We start from the raw sequence: 25,067 nt of genomic DNA, 5'->3' as shown, positions 1-25,067 counted from the left end.
ACATCACTGTCACATCCAGAGGAGTGAAGGGTCCCCGTGTACAAGTGGCCTCTTCTGCGCAGGATGCTGAGACCTTCCTCCTATATTATGACTCTAGTTGCAGCCCTCTCCTTCTCTGAGTTTCCAGAAATACTGAAGACCCAGGGAGCTAGATTTTCCAGGTAGTGGGTGGAAGCCCTCGTGTGCTTTCCTGGAAAGGTTACACACTGAACATCGTTGTCATCTTTCACTGTTTTCACCTGTTTTAAATATTAGTTCTCCCCACCCTGTGGGCAGGGACTCCCTCCTAGGGTCTGTCTTCCCTGCACATGGACACAGGTCCACAGGAGCCCTGCCATGTGAGGTTGTGTGTGTGCCACTGACCTCAGAGCACAAGGGGCAGATGTGCCAGGGTGTTTTAGCGGGAAGATGTGACAGCTGGAGAATTTCTGCCAAGAATCCAGAGGAAGAGATTGCATATTGGTCACCCCCTAGACCAACTGTGCACATAAATTGGATGAATTTTTTTTCCATATCATTATTTTTAATGTCCAACGTTTATAATATGAGAGCCAGGTCTTTCTCCTCAACTCAAGTTTATAAATTTTCAACTGGCTTGTGAGGTCAATAGGGATACTTCTTCTTGTCTAATTTGGTTTCTGGGAAGACTTCATTCAGGTCCTCAATGGTCATCTGATCAAATGGAATTATGTTCTTCATTGTCTCCAGCTCTTTTTCATATTCTTCAATCCTGGCCTTTGAGAGGGACAAAAACTCAGCACAGCTTTTCACATCTTTTTCCTCAGCATCCACCTGGACAGTGTATTTATCCTCTGGCACAGGAACCTTCAGGGCATTAAACTTCTCAAAGTCTCCTACCAAGCCAGCCTTTGCCACATTGGCCTTGTAGTAAGCCCAGTCGGTAGCAGGTGGTTTCTCAGGAAGAGTAGCCAACCTGGGGGTAAGTATCTCATTCCAGGATTTCAGGGAGTTGGCAATGGCCTTCTGGTTTCGGGGTATGATCTCCACAAAAGCTACCCAGTCAATGGTTTTTAGAGCAAGTTTTCGCCCAGCCATCTTGAGATCCTTTACCGACCCCGGCAACCCACAGTCCTGAATGTTCTTTTTAAGAAAATCTTCTCAATACGCATTGACTAAGACTCAATGATGACGTCACTGTGAAGACACAGGTGGAATTACGAGTATATTGTTCACAGATCTGTGCGTACTGCTTGGAGAATAACGATGGAAGTTGCATTTAAAACCTCCGTGCAGTGACACCTGGTGGCTCAGTGCTTGAGTATCTGCCCTTGGCTCAGGTCATTATTCCAGGGTACTGGGATCAAGACCTGCATCAGGCTTCCTGCGAGGACCCTGCTTCACCCTCTGAGTCTGTCTCTGCCCCTCTCTCTATGTGTCTAATGAATAAATAAATAAAACGTTTAAAAAAATGACTTTGGCTTTCATTTAAATAGACATTTAAAAACATTTTATAGAATCATTTATCTCTTTTTTTAACCTTATGATTATATCATGTGTCTGATCATGCAGGCAGGAAAACCTGAAGGGGTGCCCATGAGTCCCCATGAGGACCCTGTTGTATGAACTTCACAGCCATCTGAGTGCCCTGCATTGGCCGTGGTGTCCTTGAAACCAGAGAAGTGGCTGGGGACCCTAGAGCCCTGGTGAGTCTCAGTAGAACGTCAGCAGGTACTCAGGAGGCTTCCTTGCTGCTGGAACCACTGTATGGCCACCGCTGCAGCCGCTGCTCAGAGTGCAGGTGAGTCTGGTTGTTATTTCCCAGGATGCAGAGAGGGAGGGCGCTGGGTCAGCACAGGCTGGGACGGGGAACCTGCAGACACATTCATGGGTGATGGAGCAGGGACCAGACTGAATTTCCTCAAACCTCTAAGCTAGACCAACTGAAGTAGGCTGACAGTGGCTCTGTGTCCCTGAGGTCAGTCCTGACCTGTGCACTACAGAGTAGAATGAATATTAAAGATCCCAGGCCAGGGTGACACAGTCCCTGGTCCCCTTCATGGGCTGGGCTGCCCCAGGCCTCCTCTTCTCCTCCACCCTCTGCCACAGGAGGGACTGTCCATGCACATGGGCGCCACCCACTGACTGCCCAGCCCCTCCCTGGGCCCTGCTCACAACACACACTGCCCAACCCCTCCTGGAGCTCTGCTCACAACACACTGAGGAGGATGGAGGTGGCTTCAGCCCTGGGGAGAGCCCTGGGGGGAAGCACCTGCTGAGACTACACACAGGTCCCCAGGGGAGACTGCCAGGCCAGAGGGGCCACAGATGCTGAGTCCCCATCAGGGAGCTCATAAACCAGTTCTCAGGCCCAGGCACCCTGAATGAAGCGTCCTCACTGAGCAGCCCTGTAGGGACCACAGGGCAGTCCCTCAGCGCCCCCTCCTGGTCACAGGGCACACACCTCGGCAAGGCCCAAAGCCCTGAGAGCCCAGCTGGTTTCCAGGGCTCACCAGTTCCTTCCTCATTGGCATGGACAGGTCTATCAGAATGGGTTCCATCTCTTGGGCATTAGAAGCATGAGTTCCACATGTTCTCACAGAAATGTATTTGCGTTTTAACCTCCCGTTTTTGTTCATTTTTGTGTATTTTTTATTGGAGTTCTATTTACCAACATATAGTATGACACCCAGTGCTCATCCGTCAAGTGCCCCCCTCATTGCCCATCACCCAGTCACCCCATTCCCCCACCCACCTTCCCTTCCACTACTCCTTGTTTGTTTTGTACCAACATATTTGTTGTATCAGTGACAAATCCGAGAAGCACAGTGTGTTCACAGATGAGCCCTAGTGTGGCTCACAACAGGCCATATTGTATTAGCATACAGTCTACAATGTAGGGACATATTCAGACCCTCACTCATTGTCTCCATCATTCATGTCTCCCTGTACAGAATGTTTTCTTTTCTTTTTTTTTTTTTAGAATCTTTTCTTTTATGGACAAACCTCATTTTTTTCACATATTTTGCTGAGAAATCCCCTTATTAGGATTGTGTTGAAACATGGAAATTATATATACTACTGAAGATGGCGGAAGAGTAGGGTCCCCAATTCACCTGTCCCCACCCACTTACCTAGATAATCTTCAAATCATCCTGAAAACCTACGAATTCAGTCTGAGATTTAAAGAAAGAACAGCTGGAATGCTACGGTGAGAAGAGTTCATGGTTCTATCAAGGTATGAAGACAGGGAAAAAAGAAATAAAGAAAAAAGGCATCCAAGGGGGAGTGTCCCCGAGGAGCCGGGCTGAGGCTGGGACAGCGCCCCCAGATCAGGAGAGCCCCGCCCACAGGAGCTGCACCAACCTTCCTGGCCGGACAGTCGCTCGTAGGGAGTTGGAGCAGGACCCCAGGAGGGCGGGGATGCCCTCAGGCTCCTGGGGGCACAAACAGAGCCCCTGCACCTGGGGAGAGCACCACACCCCATGGCTGAGCTCCCTAAGGGCTGCAGTGCGCTCCGCAGCTCGGGAGCAGCTCGGAGGGGCTCGGGTGGAGGCTCTGCAGAGGGGGCTGTGCTGCCAGGAACGTGATTCCAGCAAAGCAGGCCCGGGAGCCCAGGGCGCCAGGGACACAGCCCAGAATCCCGCCTCCCCCCGTGATAGGCGGGGGCGGGAGGGCCCAGGACAGCGAGGACACCTGCCGCCGGAGGCCCCGACCTGAGCAGATCAGCGGCCCTGCCCAGGAGCATCCAGACCCCTGCGGACTGGGAGCTGCGGTAGTTACTGCAGGAGCTGACTCCAGGGCTGGGGAGCTGGCAGCCGCCTCTGCTGTTGTTCCTCCTGGTGTCACCTTGTGCCACAGACAGAGCAAGGCTTCCAGGGAACAGGGACTTCACAGGATAAACAGCTCCCACTGAGACATGACCTGGCAGGGGGCAGGACAGCTCCCCAAGTGCACACACCTGAGAGTCAACACAACAGGCCCCTCTGCTAGAACCAGCTGGAAGGACAGGGGAAGAGCAAGTTCTTTTTTTTTTTTTGTCAAATGATCCTTTATTAAAATATTTTCCTTTGTGGTCAACTCTCTGAGCATTCAACTGCATAGCTATTGATTTCATCTATGATGTCATGAGGGTTACACCCACCAACATTGCAGCCCACAGACTGGGCAGTCCCCAGGATCTCTTTAATGGTTCTAGAGTATTCTCTGGCTAGAGATCCGTGTCGCGTCTGTTGGGCAATATTGACAAGCTCATCAAAAGTGATATTTCCACTGTGCTTAATGTTTTTCTGCTTTTTTCTGTCTCTTGGTGGTTCCTTGAGGGCTTTGATAATCAGGGCAGAGGCAGAAGGTACCACTTCAATCTGGGCCTGTCTGTTCTGAATGATCAGTTTCACTGTAATCCTTATACCCTTCCAATAACCAGTTGTCTTGACGATGTCATAAACAACCTTTTTTGGAGACAGACCCAGCAGCTGATCTTCGGGGCCAGGGCAGATGTGGCACCGACCTCAACACTGGTGCACCTCAGGAACACGACTTTGATCTCTTTGGGATTGAACTTAGGAGGAATAGTGGAGGCAGCTGGTGTTGGATGAACCCGGATTCGGGAGGACCAAATACAGTTGCACCTTTGCCTCCTCCGAGCCAAAAGCGGAAGAGCAAGTTCTTGACCAAGCAGTGCTGGAAAGCTCCAGGGGAAGTTCAGGGACTTACAATATATAGAACAGAGGATACCCCTCCTTGGTTTTTTTGTTTGTTTGTTTCTGTTTGGTTTGGTTTGGTTTGTTTTTTTGTTCTTTGTTTGTTATATCTTATTTTAATTTTTTTCCTTCCATTTTGCAGTACATCTTGCTTTTAGCCACTCTGCACTGAGCAAAATGAGTAGAAGGAAGAACTCACCACAAAAGAATCAGAAACAGTACTCTCTCCCACAGAGTTACAGAATTTGTATTTTTTAAAATTTTTTTATTGGAGTTCAATTTGCCAACATATAGCATAACTCCCAGTGTTCATCCCAAGTACCCCCCTCAGTGCCCATCACCAAGTCACCCCAACTCCCCGCCCAAATCCCCTTCCACTACCCCTTCTTCAATTCACAGAGTTAGGTATTTCTCATGTTTTGTCACCCTCACTGATATTTTCACTCATTCTCTCACTTTTCCCTTTATTCCCTTTCACTAATTTTTATATTCTCCAAATGAATAAGACCATATAATATTTGTACCTTTCCAATTGACTTTCTGACATCGAATTATACAATTCGATGTCAGAAAGCCAATTCAGAAGCACAATGATAAAGCTACTAGTGGATCTGGAAATAAAAGCATAAAAGATTCAAGAGACTACATAACTGGAGAATTTAGATCTAATCAGGTTGAAAATAAAAATCAAATAAATGAGATGTAATCCAAACTGGAGGTCCTAACGACAAGGGTTAACGAGGTAGAAGAACAAGTGAATGACATAGAAGACAAGTTGATGGCAAGGAAGGCTGCTGAGGAAAAAAGAGAAAACCTATGAAAGGATCATGAGGAAAGGTTAAGGGAAATAAATGATGGCCTCAACAGGAAAAGTCTACATTTAATTGGGGTTCCAGAGGGCAATGAAAAGGATAGAGGAGCAGAAGGTGTCTTTGAACAAAACGTAGCTGAGGGGATCCCTGGGTGGCGCAGTGGTTTAGCGCCTGCCTTTGGCCCAGGGCGCGATCCTGGAGACCTGGGATCGAATCCCACATCAGGCTCCCAGTGCATGGAGCCTGCTTCTCCCTCTGCCTATGCTCTCTCTTTCTCTCTGTGTGTGTAACTATATAAATAAATATAAAAGAAAAAAAGAAAAAAACAAACGTAGCTGAGAACTTCCCTAACATTGGGAAGGAAACAGGCATTCAGATCCAGGAGATAGAAAGATTCCCCCTAAAATCAAAAAAATAAAATCAAAATTCAAAACCTCAACATTCAATAGGGAAACTTGCAAATACCAAAGATAAAGGGAAAATCCTTAAAGCAGCAAGAGACAAGAAATCCCTAACCTTTATGGGGAAAAGTATTAGGTCAACAGAAGACCTCTCCACAGAGACCGGGCAGGCCAGAAAGGACTGGCAGGATATATTCAGGGTCCTAAATGAGAAGAACATGCAGCCAAGAATACTCGATCAAGCAAGGTTATCATTCAGAATAGAAGGAGAGATAAAGAGCTTCCAAGACAGGCAGGAACTGAAAGAATATGTGACCACCAAACTAGCTCTGCAAGAAATCATAAGGGGGACTCTGTAAAAGAAAGAGGAAGTCCAAGGGAACAATCCACAAAAACAGGGACTGAATAGGTATCTTGATGACACTAAATTCATAACTTTCAACAGGAAATCTGAACGTGAATGAGTTCAATGACACCATCAAAAGGCGCAGGGTTTCAGATGGGATAAAAAAGCAAGACCCACCTATTTTCTGTCTACAAGAGACTCCTTGTAGACATAAGGACACCTGCAACCTGAAAATAAAAGGTTGAAGAACCATTTACCATTCAAATGATCCTCAAAAGAAAGCAGGGGTAGCCATCCTTATATTAGAAAAATTAAAATTTATCCCAAAGACTGTAGTAAGAGATGAAGGGACATGATATCATAATTAAAGGATCTATCCAACAAGAGGACTTAACACTCATGAATATTTATGCCCCGAATGTGGGAGCAGCCAACGATATCAATTCATAACCAAAGTTAAGACATACTTAGATAATAAATCACTTATACTTGGTGTCTTGAACACAACACTTTCTAGAATCGACAGATCTTCTAAGCACAACACCTCCAAAGAAACAAGAGCTTTAAATGATTCACTGGACCAGATGGATTTCACAGATATTTATAGAAATTTACATCCAAACGCAACTGAATACGCATTCTTCTCAAGTGCACATGGAACGTTCTCCAAAATAGACCACATACTGGGTCAAATATCAGATCTTAATCAATACTAAAGATTGAGAATGTCCCCTGCATATTTTCAGACCAGAATGCTTTGAAACTAGAACTAAATCACAAGAAGTTTGAAAGGATTTCAAACACATGGAGGTTAAGGACCAGCCTGCTACAAGAAGAAAGTGACAACCAGGAAATTAGGGAAGAATTAGGAAGATTCATGGAAACTGTTGAGAATGAAGATACAACCATTCAAAATCTTTGGGATACAGCAAAAGGAGTCCGGAGGGGGAAATATATCGCAATACAAGCATCCATCCAAAAACTGGAAAGAACTCAAATACAAAAGCTAACCTTGTACCAAAAGGAGCTGGAGAAAAAAACAGAAGATAGATCCTACATCCAGACGAAGAAGAAATTAATAGATTATAGCAGAACCCAATTAAATAGAGACCAGAAGAACTGTGGAATGGATTAACAAAAACAGGAGTTGGTTCTTTCAAAGAATTAATAAGATAGATAAACCATTAGTGAGCCGTATTAAAAAGAAGAGAGAAAACACTCAAATTAATAAAATCATGAATGAGAAAGGAGGGATCACTACTAATACCAAGGAAATACAAACAATTTTAAAACATTATGAGCAGCTATATGCCAATAAATTAGGCAATCTAGAAGAAATGGATGCATTTCTGGAAAACCACAAACTACCAAAAATGGAACAGGAAGAAACAAAAAACCTGAACAGGCCGATAACCAGGGAGGAAATTGAAGCAGTCATCAAAAACCTCCCAAGACACAATGTCCAGGGCCAGATGGCTTCCCAGGGGAATTCTATCAAACGTTTAAAGAAGAAACGATACCTATTCTACTAAAGTTGCTTGGAAAGATAGAAAGAGATGGAACAGTTCCAAACTTGTTCTATGAGGCCAGCATCACCTTAATTCTAAAACCAGACAAAGACCCCAACAAAAAGGAGAATTACAACCAATATCCCTGATGAACATGGATGCAAAACTTCTCAACAAGATACTACCCAATAGGATCCAAGAACACATTAAGAAAATTATTCACCATGAACTTGGTCACAGTAGCTTCTTGAAAGATACATCCATGAAGGCAAGAGAAACAAAAGCAAAAATGAACTATGGAGACTTCATCAAGATAAGAAGCTTTTGCATAGCAAAAGAAACAGTCCATGGGATCCCTGGGTGGCACAGCGGTTTGGCGCCTGCCTTTGGCCCAGGGCACGATCCTGGAGACCCGGGATCGAATCCCACGTCGGGCTGCCGGTGCATGGAGCCTGCTTCTCCCTCTGCCTGTGTCTCGGCCTCTCTCTCTCTCTCTCTGTGACTATCATAAATAAATAAAAAAATTATAAAAAAGAAAGAAACAGTCCACATGCAGCCCAGTTGGCTCAGCTGTTTAGCGCTGCCTTCAGCTCAGGGACTGATCCTGGAGACCCAGGATTGAGTCCCATGTCGGGCTCCCTGCTTGGAGCCTGCTTCTCTCTCTCTCTCTCTCTCTCTCTCTCTCTCTCTGTGTGTGTCTCGTGAATAAATAAATAAAATCTTTAAAGAAAAAAGAAAGAGTCCACAAAACTAAAAGGCAACCTACAGAATGGGAGAAGATATTTGCAAATGACGTATCAGATAAAGGACTAGTATCCAAGATCTATAAAGAACGTGTTAAACTCAACACCAAAGAAACAAACAATCCAATCATGAAATGGGCAAAAGACAGGAACAGAAATCTCACAGAGGAAGACAGAGACATGGCCAACAAGCTCGTGAGAAAATGCTCTGCATCACTTGCCATCAGGGAACTTCAAATCAAAACCACAATTAGATAACAACTCACACCAGTGAGAATGGGGAAAATTAACAAGGTAGGAAACCACAAATGTTGGAAAAGATGTGGAGAAAGGGGAACCCTTTTGCACTGTTGGTGGGAATGTGAACTGTTGCAGCCACTCTGGAAAACTGTGTGGAGGTTCCTCAAATAATTAAAAATAGATCTGCCCTATGACCCAGCAATTGCACTGCTGGGGATTTACCCCAAGGGCACAGATGCAGTGAAATTCTGGGATACCTGCACCCCAATTTTTATAGGAGCAATGTCCACAGTAGCCAAACTGTGGATGGAGCCGCAGAGTCCATCGAAAGATGAATGGATAAAGAAGATGTGGTCTATGTATACAATGGAATATTCCTCAGCCATTGGAAATGACAAAAACCACCATTTGCTTTGACATGAATGGAACTGGAGGGTGTTCTGCTGAGTGAAATAAGTCAATCGGAGAAGGACAAACATAATATGGTCTTATTCATTTGGGGAATATAAAAAATACGGAAAGGGAAAAAAGGGGAAAGGAGAAAAAATGAGTAGGAATTATCAGAAAGGGAGACAGAATATGGGAGACTCCAAACTCTAGGAAAAGAAAAAGGGGTGGTGGAAAGGGAGGTGGGCAGGTGTTGAGGGTGACTGGGTGACGGGCAGTGAGGGGGCACTTGATGGGATGAGCACTGGGTGTTATGCTATATGTTGGCAAATTGAACTCCAATAAAAGTAAATAAATAAATAAATATAAAATAAATAAATAAATAAATAAATAAATAAATAAATAAATAAATATTTCGTTTAGCTCTGCAAGAAACTACCCAGTTATGTTCTCAAGCAGCTTGGACATTTGGCATTCCCCCCAGCAGTGAAGGAGAGTTCCTGCTGCCCCACATCCTGGGCACCATCTGATGTTGACGTGGTATTGAATTTTCTCCTTGCTGATGGGAGTCTGCTGCTACCTCACTGTTTTGGTGTGTAGTCCCCCAGTGACTTTTCATGTGGGAAATCTTTACACAGGTGCAATTGTTCTCTGTGTACATTTTTGGTAAGGGTTCTGTTCACCTCTGCTCACTGGGATGACACGACCCAGCATCCTGTAATTCAGGAGCTCCCAAAGCTCCAATCTGAAAGGAAAGAGAGAAAAACATTATCACAAAATACCAGAACTCAGGGAATTCTCACTAAATCCCTAGAATGGTACCAGTGGACAGGCAGGGCTGGCTAGGCAGTATGCCAGCTGGTTCCCCTGGTCACACATCTTGCACAACTGCCCTTCTTCTCATTCCAACACAGCAATAGTGTGGGTCATATCGCTTCTGAAATCCATGTAACTATTTTTTCATTGGGAGATGAATATCTTCAAAAGGAGGTATTTTCATTGGAATTTAAACAAGTCTGGAAATTAAATTTAAACAATTCTGTTTCTAGTGAGATACAAAGCATTCAAAGCCAGATTCTGAGCCTCTGTTGCTTAGAGGCTGGGACAGGGGAGTGATGGAATAAGAGGTGAATAGTAGGGCAGCCCAAGTGGCTCAGTGGTTTAGCGCCGCCTTTAGCCCAGGGCGTGATCCTGGAGACCCGGGATCCAGTCCCACGTTTGCTCTCTGCATGCAGCCTGCTTCCCCCTCTGCCTGTGTCTTTCCTCTCTCACTGTGTGTCTCTCATGAATAAATAAATAGAAGAAAATAAAGGACGTGAAGAGTAGATGTTATCACATGTCCCTGGGAAACAGAACTTATCTGGGTGATATTGATCGTATGTGGCTCTACAGCAATGATGATCAATCTCTCCCCAGGCTGCAGCCCAAGGTGGTCAAAGACGTTTTTGTCAACACACCTGGGCCTGGAAAATTAGGGTTGAATCCCTGGCTGGTCTCTCAGTGCTGTTCTGGGTCACAATATAGGATCTCTGCCTGAGAGCTGTGGTAACATTGCCATGGTAACCCTGTGTTTCTACTGCTCTTGTGAAAGAGAAGATGACCTTGGATCTGGGGTCATCAAGAGATTCCTTAGGGCAGTGATACATGTACACATGGGAGAGTTCTTACTCTTGATATTCACATCCCCTACAGCCCTGGATTATGGAAAAGCTCCAATGGGGACTAAGGGAAGAGGGAGACAGAGTCAGTACCTGTGGACTCAGGATACCCACTCACAGGAGTCTCCATCAACCTGGTGGCAGCTATAGCAAATGTTCATTCATGCACCCACATCAACCAACTTCACTGAGGCAGGCTGAGCATTTTCCCAGTAATGGTGCAACATCCCCCAAATCTCATAGCCCATAAAATGGTTCATGGCCATTGGCCCCAAATTCCTACTTTGACGGGCCACCTTCTCCTCAAGTGCAAAACCCAAGCCTCAGGTGCTGAGCGAGGGATCCCATCCAGCTCTGAGAATGGAAATTGCCTACGACCCGTGTCCTCACACAGTATCCCACATCCTAGTGTTCAGGCCTAAGACACAGTGAACCTTGGTCACTTCTAAGCAGTGGAGCCTGTGAGGGAAGGGAAGGCTCTGCTCTGAGCCCTGGAGGTGCTGAATCCATGCTGGGAAGGACTGCACCCCCTGTTTAGATGATCCTGGACCTCTGAGGGAGATAAAGTCAAGGAAAAGCTCATTGTCCTCATTTCAGGAGAAAAAATCTTCGTAGCACAGACTCTGGTTTTATGACATTTGGAAACCCAAGTAACATGACTGTTACCACATGGAAGTGTTTTGTTTTATTCTTGTTTTCTTATTTCTGAGGACATATAGAGCTTTAAGAGATAATTGAGAATAGGCTCATTATGAACCAGACGGTACTTTTAAGTACATGTTAGATATACTACTTATTTTACACGTTATAAATTTTCATGGAAGAAGCATCTGAACAGATGAAGGATTTTGTCCCATGTCCCAAACTGCCAGTGTCACTGTGAGAAGCATTATTGTTTCTGATTAGACAGCGAAGGTCAGTCTAGTCCTCAGGCTGCAGTTCAGAGATGAGGGTGTCCTCCAATGACTGAGGCATCCTTGGATCAGGAGAAGCAGCTGGGGACCCCAGAGCCCTGGTGCTTATCTGAGTCTAAGTAGTAGTACAGGAGATACTGGGGAGGGCTCCGTGGCTTCTTCTGGAACCAGTTGATGTAATAGCTGCCAACACTGGAGCCACTGATCAGGGTACAGGTGAGTCTGACTGTTGTTCCAAAGATGCCGAGAGGGAGGGCGACTGGGTCAGCACAGGCTGGGACAGGGACCTGCAAACACAGACACTTATGTGTAATGGAGCAGAGACCAAAGCAAAACTTCCCAACATCTGAGCCAGAGGGGCTGATGGAGCCTAGGAAATGGGACCTGGTATGTGTGGCCTGTCTGTCTGTACCTGTGCACTGAGAGAAATACACCAAGAGACAGGAGTACAGGTGATGATGACCATCCCCACACCAGGTGGGGCCCCAGAACTCTTTTTGTCCTCCACTCTTTTCTACAAGAGGGGTGTCTATGCAAATGAAGTCCATCTAGTGATTTCCCAGCCCCTCCCTGAGCCCTGGTGCTGGAGGTCAGCTCACACCACATTGTGGAGGTTGGGAGTTGCTTCACCCCTGGGGAGAGCCCTGGACAATGCACCTGCTGAGACCACATACAAGTGTCTGCTTAGGGGACTCCTCCAGGCTTGAGAGGACACAGCTGCTGAGCCCCAACAAGGAGCACAGGGCCCAATACACAGAGTGAAGGGTCCTCACTGAGCAGCTATGTAGGGATCACGGGCCCATAGCTCCCCACTGGTCACAGGCACCCAGCCCACCTTGGACCAAAGACCTGGGATCCCAGGGGCCTTCACCAGCTCATCAGGGCCATGTCTATTCACAGTCCCATGTCTGATCTCTAGATACCATGATTTGTACACACTGCACACGATTACTCTGCTTCCTCATTCTCTGAAGTGATGGTTTTCTATGGAAAAGACAAACATGTACAGAAATGACCTATTCGGGTGTCACCAGAGAAGTTACCACAAGGTGAAAGTTAAGTATTTATCCTGTCAAGCATCACTGATCAGAAGACAGTGGAGCTGGTTTGAGGGGCTTGTAGCAGAACATGAGGGATTGCTGGAGTTGGATACTGTCCAGAAGTAAGCTTCTTGGCTTACAGCAGTTCAGCAATGATTTTAAAGTTCAAGTGATGCTGTTACAATCAGTTTGGGATCAGATATGACCGAGTGTTTTGTGAAAAGCAAACAGCTTTGCCTGGTGGAACATTTACTGGTGAATATTAGACATAGCTCTATAGGTTTGGAAGTGAGACATATCTCATAAATTCATGGTTTCTGTGCATTTTTGTTTTCCCATTCCTCTCAGGATATTTGTTGCTTCACACACTGTTTATATTGTACACAATTATTTTCTTTCTTTTTTTAATTTATTTTTATTGGAGTTCAATTTGCCAACATATAGCAATAACACCCAGTGCTCATCCCATCAAATGTACCCAATTATTTTCACTTGTAGATTCGTACTCTTTGCTTTCCTTCAATTGGAAGATGAGTGTGAAGTTTTATCATTGTTTCCACATGCATGGGATAGGTGTGCAGAAATCATGTTCTCAATGGGCCCCAAACAACTTTGGTATATATGCAAATAGTCACGAAATCTCTAGGCTCATAAGGACCTGAGGTAAAAGATATATGACCTTGATCACCTTCTTCCCTCAGACAACTTTAGGATAAATGTTTCAGATGAGTCATGGTACATTTCTTGAGATGGCCATATCTTTTAATTTATTCTCTTATAAAATGTATTACATTTACTGTTTTCCTTTTTTTAAGATTTTATTTATTTTTTCATGAGAGATACACAGAAAGAGAGAGAGGCAGAGACACAGGAAGAGGGAGAAGCAGGCTCCATGAAGGAGACCAACGTGGGACTCGATCCAGGGTCTCCAGGATCACACCCTGGGCTGAAGGCGGTGCTAAACCGCTGAGCCACCCGGGTTGCCCTGATTTTCTTTTATATCTTTATAAAAGATTTATTTATTTATTTGAGAGAGAGAATTGGGATAGTAAGAGAGAGACAGATGAGTGGGGGGCGGGTGGGTGGGTGAAGCAGGCTCTCTCCTGAGCAGGATACCTGAGAAGTTGATTGATTTTAAGTGTTACACATATTAAATGTCTAAAATGACCACTCTTGATAATCTGTCAAATTGCATTTGCAAATATTTATTTATATTTCGGTTCCTATCTTCATGAAACTTATGGATTTTTAATATCTTTTATTTTGAAATTTGAGTCTGGGTATAATAAATGAGGAAAATAAGCTTTATAATGTATACTCAAAGTTGTTCATTCCTCCCTGCTTCTCTGTAGTATTCTCATTATTTCCTCCTTAAATGTTTGAAGGGATTGTCTAGAGAAGCCTTTGAACCTGGAGTTATCTTTGTGGCAAGGATGCAGCAGCAGATATGAACAAATAATTTGGTATAAGTGCTGGTGAGCATGAGTTAAACAAAGTTATTCCTCATTCCTTAAACATAATCTACAGTGCATAAATTATGTCCGTGGCTCCACTTTATATGATTGTAATTTTCATTTACCTTTAATATCATTGTTTCTTTTGTTTTTTATTTTAAATATTTTATTTATGTATTTGACAGAGTGATCTCTGACTTTAGAGAGTGTACACAATCAGGAAGAGAGCCAGGCATAGGCCCAGGGAGAAGCAGGCTCACAGCTGAGCAGGGAGCTGGATGTGGGGCTCAATCCCAGGACACCAAGATTATGAGCTGAGCTGAAGACAGATGCTTAACCAAATGACCCACTCAGGTGCCCCTAATATCATTGTTGATGTAAAAAGAACTAAAATACTATTTTTATTACAATGAGATTTTAGTAATATTTAATAAATATAATATATTTTAAAGCAAAACAAACAGAAACCATCCAAGTATAATGTCAAGTGTTGCACAACATTATTTAGAAGGAGCCATCAGACAGATAATAATTATGCTATCCTATGTCTCTTGACATTTCCCTGAGAGCCCACGGTCTTCAGGAACCATGATGCTCAAATCATACAGTCTCCAGGCTGAATTACACATTGACATCTACTGGTTACGTGTTGTCCCTCACCTCTTCATGTCACAGCATGTCACTGCTCCAAAGCAGGCTGTTGTGACCACAAATGGATTGCAATTTTGAATCTGTTTCTCAGTGTTCTTGGATCGTTAGTGGGATGTGGGAATGATTAAGTTAGAAGATGTTACTCTCTTTACATGTAAGGGGATATTTTCAGAACTAATTTCATATTAATACAATAACAGACGCTTCTTAACACTATCTTGCATACGAGTATCTTGGAATGCTTGTTAAATATACATCTATGAACAATGAGAATGGTTTCTGATTTAGAAATATAACATGGAGAATTATATTTTTATCAAGCTTCACATGATGAAAATATGAATTTGGTCCTCATCATCAAATTACTGAATAAAATGAGATCTACCAAGGCTCTATGTTTAATAGACCATATTGAAAACTGTTGATTTAAAAAAAACTGTCGATTGAGGCTCAGTATTTGTTTATGTATAATGGAAAGGAAGCCCCACTCCTCAACATTTTAGACAGAGAGGGAGCAAGAAAGCACAGTCTTGGAAGGTCACATTGGAGAGATGGATACACCCTGGGAGAGATAAATGGGGTTCATTTCCAAGAACCACTGAACAGGAGAATGGGGCCAGGGAGCTTCACTTCCCATGGTGGTGTTGACTCTTTCACATCTCACTTTCTCTCCTGCCTTTAAAGCTGAGCTTTTCTGAGCCCATGAGGAGGTTTTGTCTGCACCTTCCCACAGATTTAAATCACTGTATACATGTACTACCCATATTTAGTGAACAATAATAGTCTCATCCTCAGGCTGGGCTCCTGTGATGGTGAGGGCAGCTTTCTTCCCAGAGATGGATCTAGTGAAGCAATTAGGGACCCCAGAGGGGTGGCTGTTTGTGCTGTAGATAAGCATGCGAGGATCCCGGCCTTGGGTCTGCTGGTACCAGCTGGGGTAGTTACTTGTAGAGACTGACCCAGAGCTGAGGCCACATGTGAGTGTGACTGTCCCTCCTGGAGACACTGAGAGTGATGTATCTTGGGTGATCACAGTCTGAGAAGCTGCTCCTAAGTTCAAGAGGAGAGAAAGGTGTTGATATGGGAGACAAGGGTCGAATGAGTCCCTGTTTTAAGAGCTCCCCTCAGATGTAAAGTCTTTTCCCTGACCTGAGCCATAGGCAAGGAGCCCAAGAAGAAACACTGTCCAGGCCATGGTGGGGACCCTCACAGACTACAGCCTCCTTAGACTCCTGGGATGAAATGGGGTGTCTCTGGACATTTTCATGTCTCCTGTCCTATGAGGTTAAGAAAGCACTTCATGCAAATCAGCTTCCTCTCTATCCCTGTCTGAGAGTCACCAGCATGTCTGTCCCCTAGGAGACATTGAAATGAGCAGATACTGGGACTTCACACACACAAGTGACTGCAGGGTGACCTGAGACACTGGGTGTCAGGAGGACATCTTTCAGCAAATGACCGCCATACTGTCTCTAGTGACCTCTGTCCCAAGGTTCTTCTCTGGAAAGCCTGAGAGCTGAATGAGGAGATGGGTGTGTTCTCACCTCCTGGCCCCACATCTACCTCACCTCAAACCTAACCCATCCCTGGAACATTTTCTTCCATCCCCAGTGACATTCCCTCTTCTGTCCTTGGAGGGTCTTAGTAGTGCCCCTTCCAAGATTGAGGACACTGGAAATCTCAGAGCCCCTGTAACAGAGGTAAGGGCAGTGGTCTCCTCTCAGTTAATCATGGACCTGGTCTGCGGTAGTCCCCGGGGAGCTGAACAGGGATGTCTCTTTATCAGAAATGAGGATGACATTGTGTGAACAAGTGATGCTCATGGAGCATGTTGAACTCCATTCCCTTTTGTGTTCTGCTGTTGATTGTATTGTATGATTGTCCTGTTCATCTATCATTCCATGAAAATCATGTCTGGACAGGTTACATCATGCTGTAGTAGAGGACGAATTATGAGGCCTGTGTGATTCAGAGCTGAGAGCTCTTGTGGCTCCAAGGCCTTAGGTGCAGGAAAGTCACCCACAGTGAGGTGGCCACTTGCTTCCTCTAGTGTGCAGGACCCAGTCATAGATTTTCCTGGTCTTCCTCACCCAGACCCTGAGTCTCAGGATCAGCCCACTCACACCCCCTGCTGGCTTCAGACACTATGTCCCCAGCCTGAATTAACCTTCCCAGACCTCCCAGAAGGACCTCTGACCTTTGCAGTTGGACCTCTGATGTCACCATCCAGGACAGTAGAATGAGCAGGTCAGCTCTGTGGGGTTGAGCCATTCATTTTTGCAGGGCATCGATTCCCTCAATTGGACAGCTAACTGGAATATTTATGTCTCAGTATGTTTCAGGTTTTCCGGACACTGGAGTTTGCATCTGCCTTGTCCCTGGTATCATTACTGGGACTTAATGCACTTGAAGTAAGCTCAAGATTTAAAGTCTCTAGAGAAGCCCATTGGTTCAACCTGAGTAATAATTCTTCTTGGGTTACCCTTATAGGCTGACTTACTTGGTTTTTGCTGTTGCTGTCAGGGTCTCCTGCTAGGTTGATCAGCCTCCATGATGCATGTCTTGGCTTTTATCTCTGTCTTTGCAACAAGAATATCATGCTTTGGGATCCCTGGGTGGCGCAGCGGTTTGGCGCCTGCCTTTGGCCCAGGGCACGATCCTGGGGACCCGGGATCAAATCCCACGTCGGGCTCCCGGTGCATGGAGCCTGTTTCTCCCTCTGCCTGTGTCTCTGCGCCTCTCTCTCTCTCTGTGACTATTATAAATAAATAAAATTAAAAAAAAAGAATATCATGCTTTGAGGGATGACATGTCATTTTTCCTTTGGTTACTTCTGTGGGTTCTCATTTATTCCTGGATATTACCTTTACATGATTTATTTTGTAATGACTTGTTGAGACGTTTAAGATATTTTTGGTCTACTTGTGTAATTTTGCTCAGTACAAAGGTTGATATAAAATTACATTGGTCTTGGGCAGCCCACGTGGCTCAGTGGTTTAGCGCTGCCTTCAGCCCAGGGCATGATCCTGGAGACCGGGATCAAGTCACACGTCGGACTCCCTGCATGGAGCCTGCTTCTCCCTCTGCCTGTGTCTCTGCCTCTGTGCGTTTGTGTATGTGTGTCTCTCTTTAATAAAGAGATAAAATCTTAAATAAATAAATAAATAAATAAATAAATAAATAAATAACATTACTGTAAATGGTCTATAAAATTGAAATTAGAAGCCTGGGTGGCTCAGTTGGTGTGTGTCCTCATAATCTCTGGATTTAAATAAACTATGAATTTCATAGGGAAAGGATCACCTGTAATTACCTGAGCATTTCTAGACTGGCAACAGCACCAATAAAATAAAAGAGGTTGAAACACACGATTCCTGAATTGACTTTTCTAGCCCCTTTCTTTTTAAAAAAGGTTTATTTTAATTCCAGTTAGTTAACATACAGTGTTATAGAAGTTTCAATTTATAAGACAGTGTTTTGACATTTCCATACATCAGCTGGTGATGTCTGCCTTCCGTTCAGATTATGATCTCAGAAATCCAGGATAGAGCCTTGCACTGGGCTCTTTGCTCAGTAGGGAGTCTGTTTCTCCCTCTCCCTCTGATCATCTCACTGCTCATGCTCTCTCACTGACTCATTATCTTAAATAAATAAATAAATAAATAGATAAAGTCCTTTACAAAAATTAATATGATACCAGTGCACCCTCAGTTCCACTGCCACTTACTTCCTGAAGAGATAACTGATAAGTCTCAAAGATGTACTCTAGTAATATATATAGACACACTCCCACACATACACACACAGTATATATTACATAACATAATTTTGTTTTTGCTGTAGTTCCATTGCTCCTTATACAACATAATCACTAAATTTTTAAAAATATATTTTATTTTTTTATTTTTTTACTTTATTTTTTATTGGTGTTCAATTTGCCAACATATAGAGTAAAACCCAGTGTTCATCCCATCAAGTGCCCCCATCATAAAATAAAAAATAAAAATAAAATAAACTATATTTTTTAAATATTTCATTTATTTATTCATGAGAAAGAAACAGAGAGAGAGGCAGACAAACAGGCAGAGGGGTAAGTAGGCTTGAGCATGGATCCTGAAGTGGGAATCGATCCTGGGACCCCAGGATCATGTCCTGAGCCAAAGGCAGGAGCTAAACTGCTGTGCTACCCAGGGGTACCCTAATCACTGATTTTTAACAAGCATTAGGATACTTCACAAGCATTAGGATGCTCTCCTTTTGATTCATAGTTCATCATTAATTCATAGGATAATTTACCATAATTTTGCAACTTTTCCACAAAGAAATATTCATTTTGGTTTCAATTATTTGTTATTGTAACATGTCTTAAGTAGATGTACCTGTATATTTATCTTGGAGTATATTAACTAGATAATTTTCATTAGAATTAATTTCAAACATTTGTAACACTGATGCAGGTCATATGTATTTTTAATATTTGAAAAGCATTAAAAATTTATGTTCCAAAATTGAGCAATTTATACTCTCATCATCAAAGTATGAGATATCCTATTTCAGCAGACAATTTCAGTGGATAAAGTCAAACTAAATATCTTCCAATTTTATAATTAAGAAATAATTTCATTGTTCAGTTGTAATCCACTTATTAGTGACATTTCCTAGATCTATATGTTGGTTTTTAGATACACTTTTTTTTCCCCCAGGGCTGCCATAATAAAGCACCACAAAATTGGTGACTTAAAACAATAAAACTGCATTTCTGCTGTCCATACACAACTCCAAAGTTTGTAGGGAGTGGCCAGATCTGTTTGGAACCTGCAGAGGAGTCCTTCTTGCCTCTTCATAACTGTAAGAAATTTGAAGACAATTTTTGGGGATTGCTGTCTGCAGCTGCAGAACCACAATCTCTGTCTCCACCCTCTCATGGATGCCTCCTTGACTCCATCTGACTGTCATGTTACAAGCACAGGAATCAATTGAATTAGGAGGTCACCCCACCCCCTTCATCACCACATCTGTACCAGTTATATCTGCAGAACCCCTTTTCCATAGAAGGCCATATTCTAAAGTCCTGAGGTCTACAATTTCAATATGTGTTCTTTAGTAGGATACAGTTTAAATGAGGATATTAGGAAAGAAGAATTTTTTTCCAAAAAGGCTTATAATTTTTATTTATTTATTATTTATTTATTTTAAATTTTTTATTTATTCATTCAAGAGAGACACACAGAGAGAGGCAAGGTCACAGGCAGAGGGAGAAACAGGCTCCATGCAGGGAGCCCGACATGGGAGTTGATCCCAGGACTCCAGGATCAAGCCCAGAGTGGAAGGCAGGAGTTCAACCGCTGAGCCAAGGTGACGTCCCTTTTTTTTCCCTCAAAACATTATCATTACTATTTTTAAATCTGCTACGCAGTTGGATTGCACTGAAATGCCATCTAATAAAGTAAATATTAAGAGAATACAAAATGAGGATTTTTCTATTTTTCATTTCTTAGCTGTAAAGGAAGACTTTTTAATGTTCCCTTTTTTCTTGAAGAAATGTATTTAGCCTCCATCTATAGTTCTGATCCAACAGACATTTTATAATACAAAATACCTAAATTTGGGTTTTTGTGAACTAATGCCTCCTGAGTCACTCATACACATACTCGATGTTAGGATTCACACAGGAATGGAAATCAATCCAGACCCTTCCCATCCCATCTCCCTATGGCTGGTCTGCATGCATTTATGGTGCTCTAGGCTCAGGTGTTTGGCCATGAGAAGTCAGTAATCACATGATATTTGTATCCACAGTGGATGAAACAAAGTGTATGTCTCCCTTCCTCATCTGGGTTTCTCACTGGGCCCAGCACCACTATTGTGTAGCCGTAGGTGTACTCAGTCTCGGCCTCAGGCTGGGCACTAGCAGATGGTCAAGTCAGACTTGTTCCCAAGAAGGGAGCCTGAGAAATCAGTATTTATTGTTTTTATTATAAATAAATGGCCTAGACTTGGCCAATCTCTTCCTGGATCCAGTATGGATAGTGTCCTGTGCTGGAGGCATAGGTGAGAGTGACTGTTCCTCCTGGGGACATGGCCATGAAGGCTCCTGAGTCACCATGTCCTGAGAATTTGTCACTGAAATGAAAACAGACTCTTATTAGGAATGGAGAAGAAAGACAGTGGAATCTCTCCTAAGGATGCCTCTAAAATCTCTATTAACGGGAGAAGTGTCCAGGAGGGGGGAGGAGAAGGAGAGGAGTTAACATCATGATGTGGAATTTCCACAGATTCCCCTGCCTTGAAACTGGCTCTGGTCTCTGAGATGTCTCTTTTCTATTTAAGTTTTTCTCTATATTTCAATTATCTAACACCATGTGTAATAGGAGTACAATTTAGTCATTCAAGACTTAAATAAATCAGCCAGTGCTCATCACAAGTGCACTCCTTAACCCCCCACCACCTTTTATTTATTTTAAGATTTTATTTGTTTATTTATTCATGAGAGACAATCAGAGACACAGACAGAGGGAGAAGCAGGCTCCATGCAGGGAGCCTGGTGTGGGACTCGATCCTGAGTCTCCTGGATCAGGCCCTGGTCTGAAGGTGGCACTAAAAACCTGAGCCACCTGGGCTCACCTTTTAGCCCAGGCTCCCCACCACCTTTTAAACCCATCCCTCCACCCACCTTCCATTTGGTAAGCATTAGTTCTCTGGGTTAAGGGTTTGTTTCTTGTTTTACTGTCTTTTTCCCCCATGATACTTTGTTTCATTTCTTAAATTCTACATGAGTGAAATTATATATTTGTCTTTCTCTGATTGACTTATTTCACTTAGCATTATACTCTTTAGCTACATCCACTTCTTTGTAAATGATAATATTTCATTCTTTGTTAGGGCTGAGTAATATTCTATCATTATATATTATATATAATATTCCATCATATATAATATATAATATTCCTTCATATATGTATGATATCTATATCTATATCTGTATCTATATCTATATAAAACTTCTTTAACCATTTATCAGTTGGGCTCCGACTATAATTTGGGTATTGTTGAAAGTGCTACCATGAAATTCTGGGTACACGTATCCCTTTAAATTAGTATTTTTGTGTTCTTTGAGTAAATACCTAGGAGGGTAATTGCTGAATCATAGACTATTTCTATTTTTAATGTATTGAGTATCCTCCAGACTGTTTTCCAAAGGAGCTCACAAGTTTTACACCCATCATAAGTGCAAGAAGGTTCCTTTTGCTCCACATCATTGCCCACACCTGCTGTTTCCTATGTTGTGTCTATTAGGTGTTATGACTGGTGGGAGGTCATATCTCAGTTTAACTTTGATTTGTATTTGGGATGTTTCCTTTATCTCCTCCTCAGCTCCAGGGATGAAGGGCATGCTTGGTGGTATGTTATGCAAATAGGATCCCACAGTGCCATCTGATTCTAGATCCTCAGCCCAGCTAGTAGCTTCCATCCAGGGAGGAGTTCTGGGGTGGGTGAGATCTATGGGTTTGTCCCCTGGGAGGAGACAGCTGCTGTCATCTCTCCCTCTGGCAGTGAGCACCAGTGCAGGGCCCAGGCAGGTGGAACCATTTCAGTGGGTTTCAGTCCTTGCCAGCTCTGAGCAGGTGCACAGCGCCCCCTGCCGACAGCCTCAGATCAGTCAAGATGGTGGGAACTGCGCAGAAGGAATGGAGGCCATTTTTTGTTTCAGCAAATAAGCAAGAAAACAAACAAATGAGAAGTGGTGCCTATCTTGAGTCCCTGTGGAGAGTTTCCTTTTTTTCGATGACTTCTGTTACCTTTTTCAGATCTAAAATTTCCATTTGGTTTGTTTTGATGATTTCTCTTTAATTTCTTCATTTCTATTTTTTCCATTTGTTTGAAGAGTGTTTGTAATTTTACATCACATGGATTTTATGATACTTGCCTAAAAATATTTGTCCAATAATTGCAGCATGTGAATGATCTCAGTGTTGGTGTCGGTCAATTCTCCTTTTTCATTCAAGATTTTATTTTCCTGGTTCTTGACATGTCATATTTTTTTTATTGGCTCCTGGATATTATGGCTATTATATAATGTGATGCTTGGTCCTCAGTTACTTTTCTTCAAACTAGTGATCCTCCCTCTGAGGTGCAGCAGCAGTTGAAGGGTGTTTGTGTTAGTTTCCTGGTGGCTCAAGTGAAAATGTTTATCACTCTGCTGCTTACTCTCTGCTGGAGAAGGTGGGGCAGTGATTGCCACCTCCCATCTCCCATCAGGTGGGGGTGTGAGACAAGCTCTTTTCTGAGCCCTGTCAACACCATGGTGGGATGCACAGGACTGAATGGAGCTGCTTTCTTTCAGGGAGTGGATCCTCTGCCCCCCACTGCATTCCTTGTCCTCACTGACACCAGGGAGCACAGGGTCAAATGCAGGTCCAGCTCCTTTGCTTCCTGCATCAAAGTTCAGTGATTTTATGCTCAGGGAGAGCCCAGGCTCAGTTCCTCAGTGTTCAGACAGTTACCAGGAATGGGTATATGACAAAAACCAGCTTTGCCGTGTACACTGCATTCATTCTCTCTGCTGAGCAATGAGGTTCAGATGGGCTCCCCAGGACCTGCCAAAATCATGGGTGGGAAATACTGGAGTGCAAACTACCAACTAGGCCTGCCTTGTCCAGAACTGTTGATGTTACCATGCGATGGAGGCTCAGCTATCTCCTGAGTAGCTGACACCATGGTGGGTGGGCTTTGCGGCACTGCCTGCTTCTGCCAGGAGGATATGAACACCATGTCTCTGCTGAGCAATAATGTGAACCCTGCATGAGGCACAGTTTGGGGATTCATTAGTGTGTGCAAGTGTTGGGCAGGTTTGTCCAAATATTTACTCCACTCAGGCCAACTTATCTTCATATCTTCTTACCAGAGGAGTTGTTGCTTTTGGTGTTTTGGTGTTTTTGGTTTGATTTTCTAGATCTCAGGCTCTGGATTATTCTTGGTTGGAGGAACCTACAGCATCTTGTCTTATTTGTGGGGGACATCATACAAGAAAAAGAACCAGGGTATGCACTGTTGTGTTTCCCTCAATTTGTTTGAACTCTTCCTTCTTCCTTCTTCTACCTTCTGATGTCTTCTTATGCTTGTTTGTTGTCATGTGTCAGGACATTTCAAATGTAAGAGAGAGGATCAGGATGAATGGTAGCACTTCCTACTGTCCAGAACTGAGGATCCTCATGGTGCCTGCTCTGAATGCTTTCTTCCAATGCTAGGAGGGCAGGGATCCTGTTGAGCTGCTGCGATGGAGGTGATTTATCTTGACTCTCAAGCTGTATAATTAAAAGACAAAGAACTTGATTTTTTTTTACATTATTCTATACAGGGTAATAAAAAGTAAATATATTCCATAACCAAGAACTCAATGTGAGACGTTTTAAAGGCCGGCGGGAAACCAGCATAGCACAAATGTCTGGCTTTCTGTTCTTAAATGCAGAAGAGTGGAAAGAAGAAATTTTTATTCCTTCTTTCACTTATTGTTTGTGTGTAGAGCTTTTTTCTGCAATAATTTCATATTTAGAGAAATAAATGCAAATATAGGATAGATATCTCTATTTTTCACCTAGCTTTTTCTAATGTAACATTTGTGTTCCTATGATATGTTTATAAAAACAAGTACTTGCCAGTGGTCTGATCATCTTGCGAAATTACAGAATTTATCTAGATTTCAAAGTTTATTTATTTATTTATTTATTTATTTATTTTATTTTATTTTAAATTTTTTTATTTATTTATGATAGTTACAGAGAGAGAGAGAGGCAGAGACACAGGCAGAGGGAGAAGCAGGCTCCATGCACCGGGAGCCCGATGTGGGATTCGATCCCGGGTCTCCAGGATCGTGCCCTGGGCCAAAGGCAGGCGCCAAACCGCTGCGCCACCCAGGGATCCCATATTTATTTATTTATTTTAACACAGTTTTGCCTGAAATCAATCCAAGTAACAACATTGCATCTATTCATCAGGACATACTAAAATCCTCCAATGTAGGAGTTTTCAGTCTTTCTCTGCTCTTGATTTTGGGAATTTGGAAACAGTTGGTATGCTATTTTTTAAATGTCCCAGAATATGGGTTTATCTCATGTTTTCTTATGATTATGCTAACGTTATGGATTTGGGGGAAAATAACAAGAGATGAATTGATGTTCTTAATACATCATAGGGAAGATGTGTCATACTAACATGACATATCATTGAGCATATGGATGGGGACAGTCCAAAT

At 43.2% G+C, this 25,067-nt stretch overlaps 2 protein-coding genes across 3 annotated transcripts in view; both read right to left on the bottom strand.

Moving 5' to 3' along the window:
- Positions 1 to 25,067, bottom strand: part of LOC119869150 (immunoglobulin lambda-1 light chain-like) — a 1,083,218-nt gene that overhangs the window by 821,393 nt on the left and 236,758 nt on the right. The gene's annotated exons all lie outside the window — the stretch shown is intronic.
- LOC119866109 (60S ribosomal protein L12-like) lies at positions 4,035 to 12,136 on the bottom strand. Its single transcript, XM_038576084.1, is given in 5 exon segments — positions 4,035 to 4,432; positions 4,435 to 4,626; positions 9,782 to 9,843; positions 11,800 to 11,957; positions 12,083 to 12,136. Coding segments are annotated over 5 exon segments (864 nt in total).

This window comes from Canis lupus, chromosome 26 (assembly GCF_011100685.1).
Source record: "Canis lupus familiaris isolate Mischka breed German Shepherd chromosome 26, alternate assembly UU_Cfam_GSD_1.0, whole genome shotgun sequence".
Lineage (NCBI taxonomy): Eukaryota > Metazoa > Chordata > Mammalia > Carnivora > Canidae > Canis > Canis lupus.
Note: the sequence above shows the minus strand (reverse complement) of the source record. Positions and strands in the feature narration are given on the sequence as shown.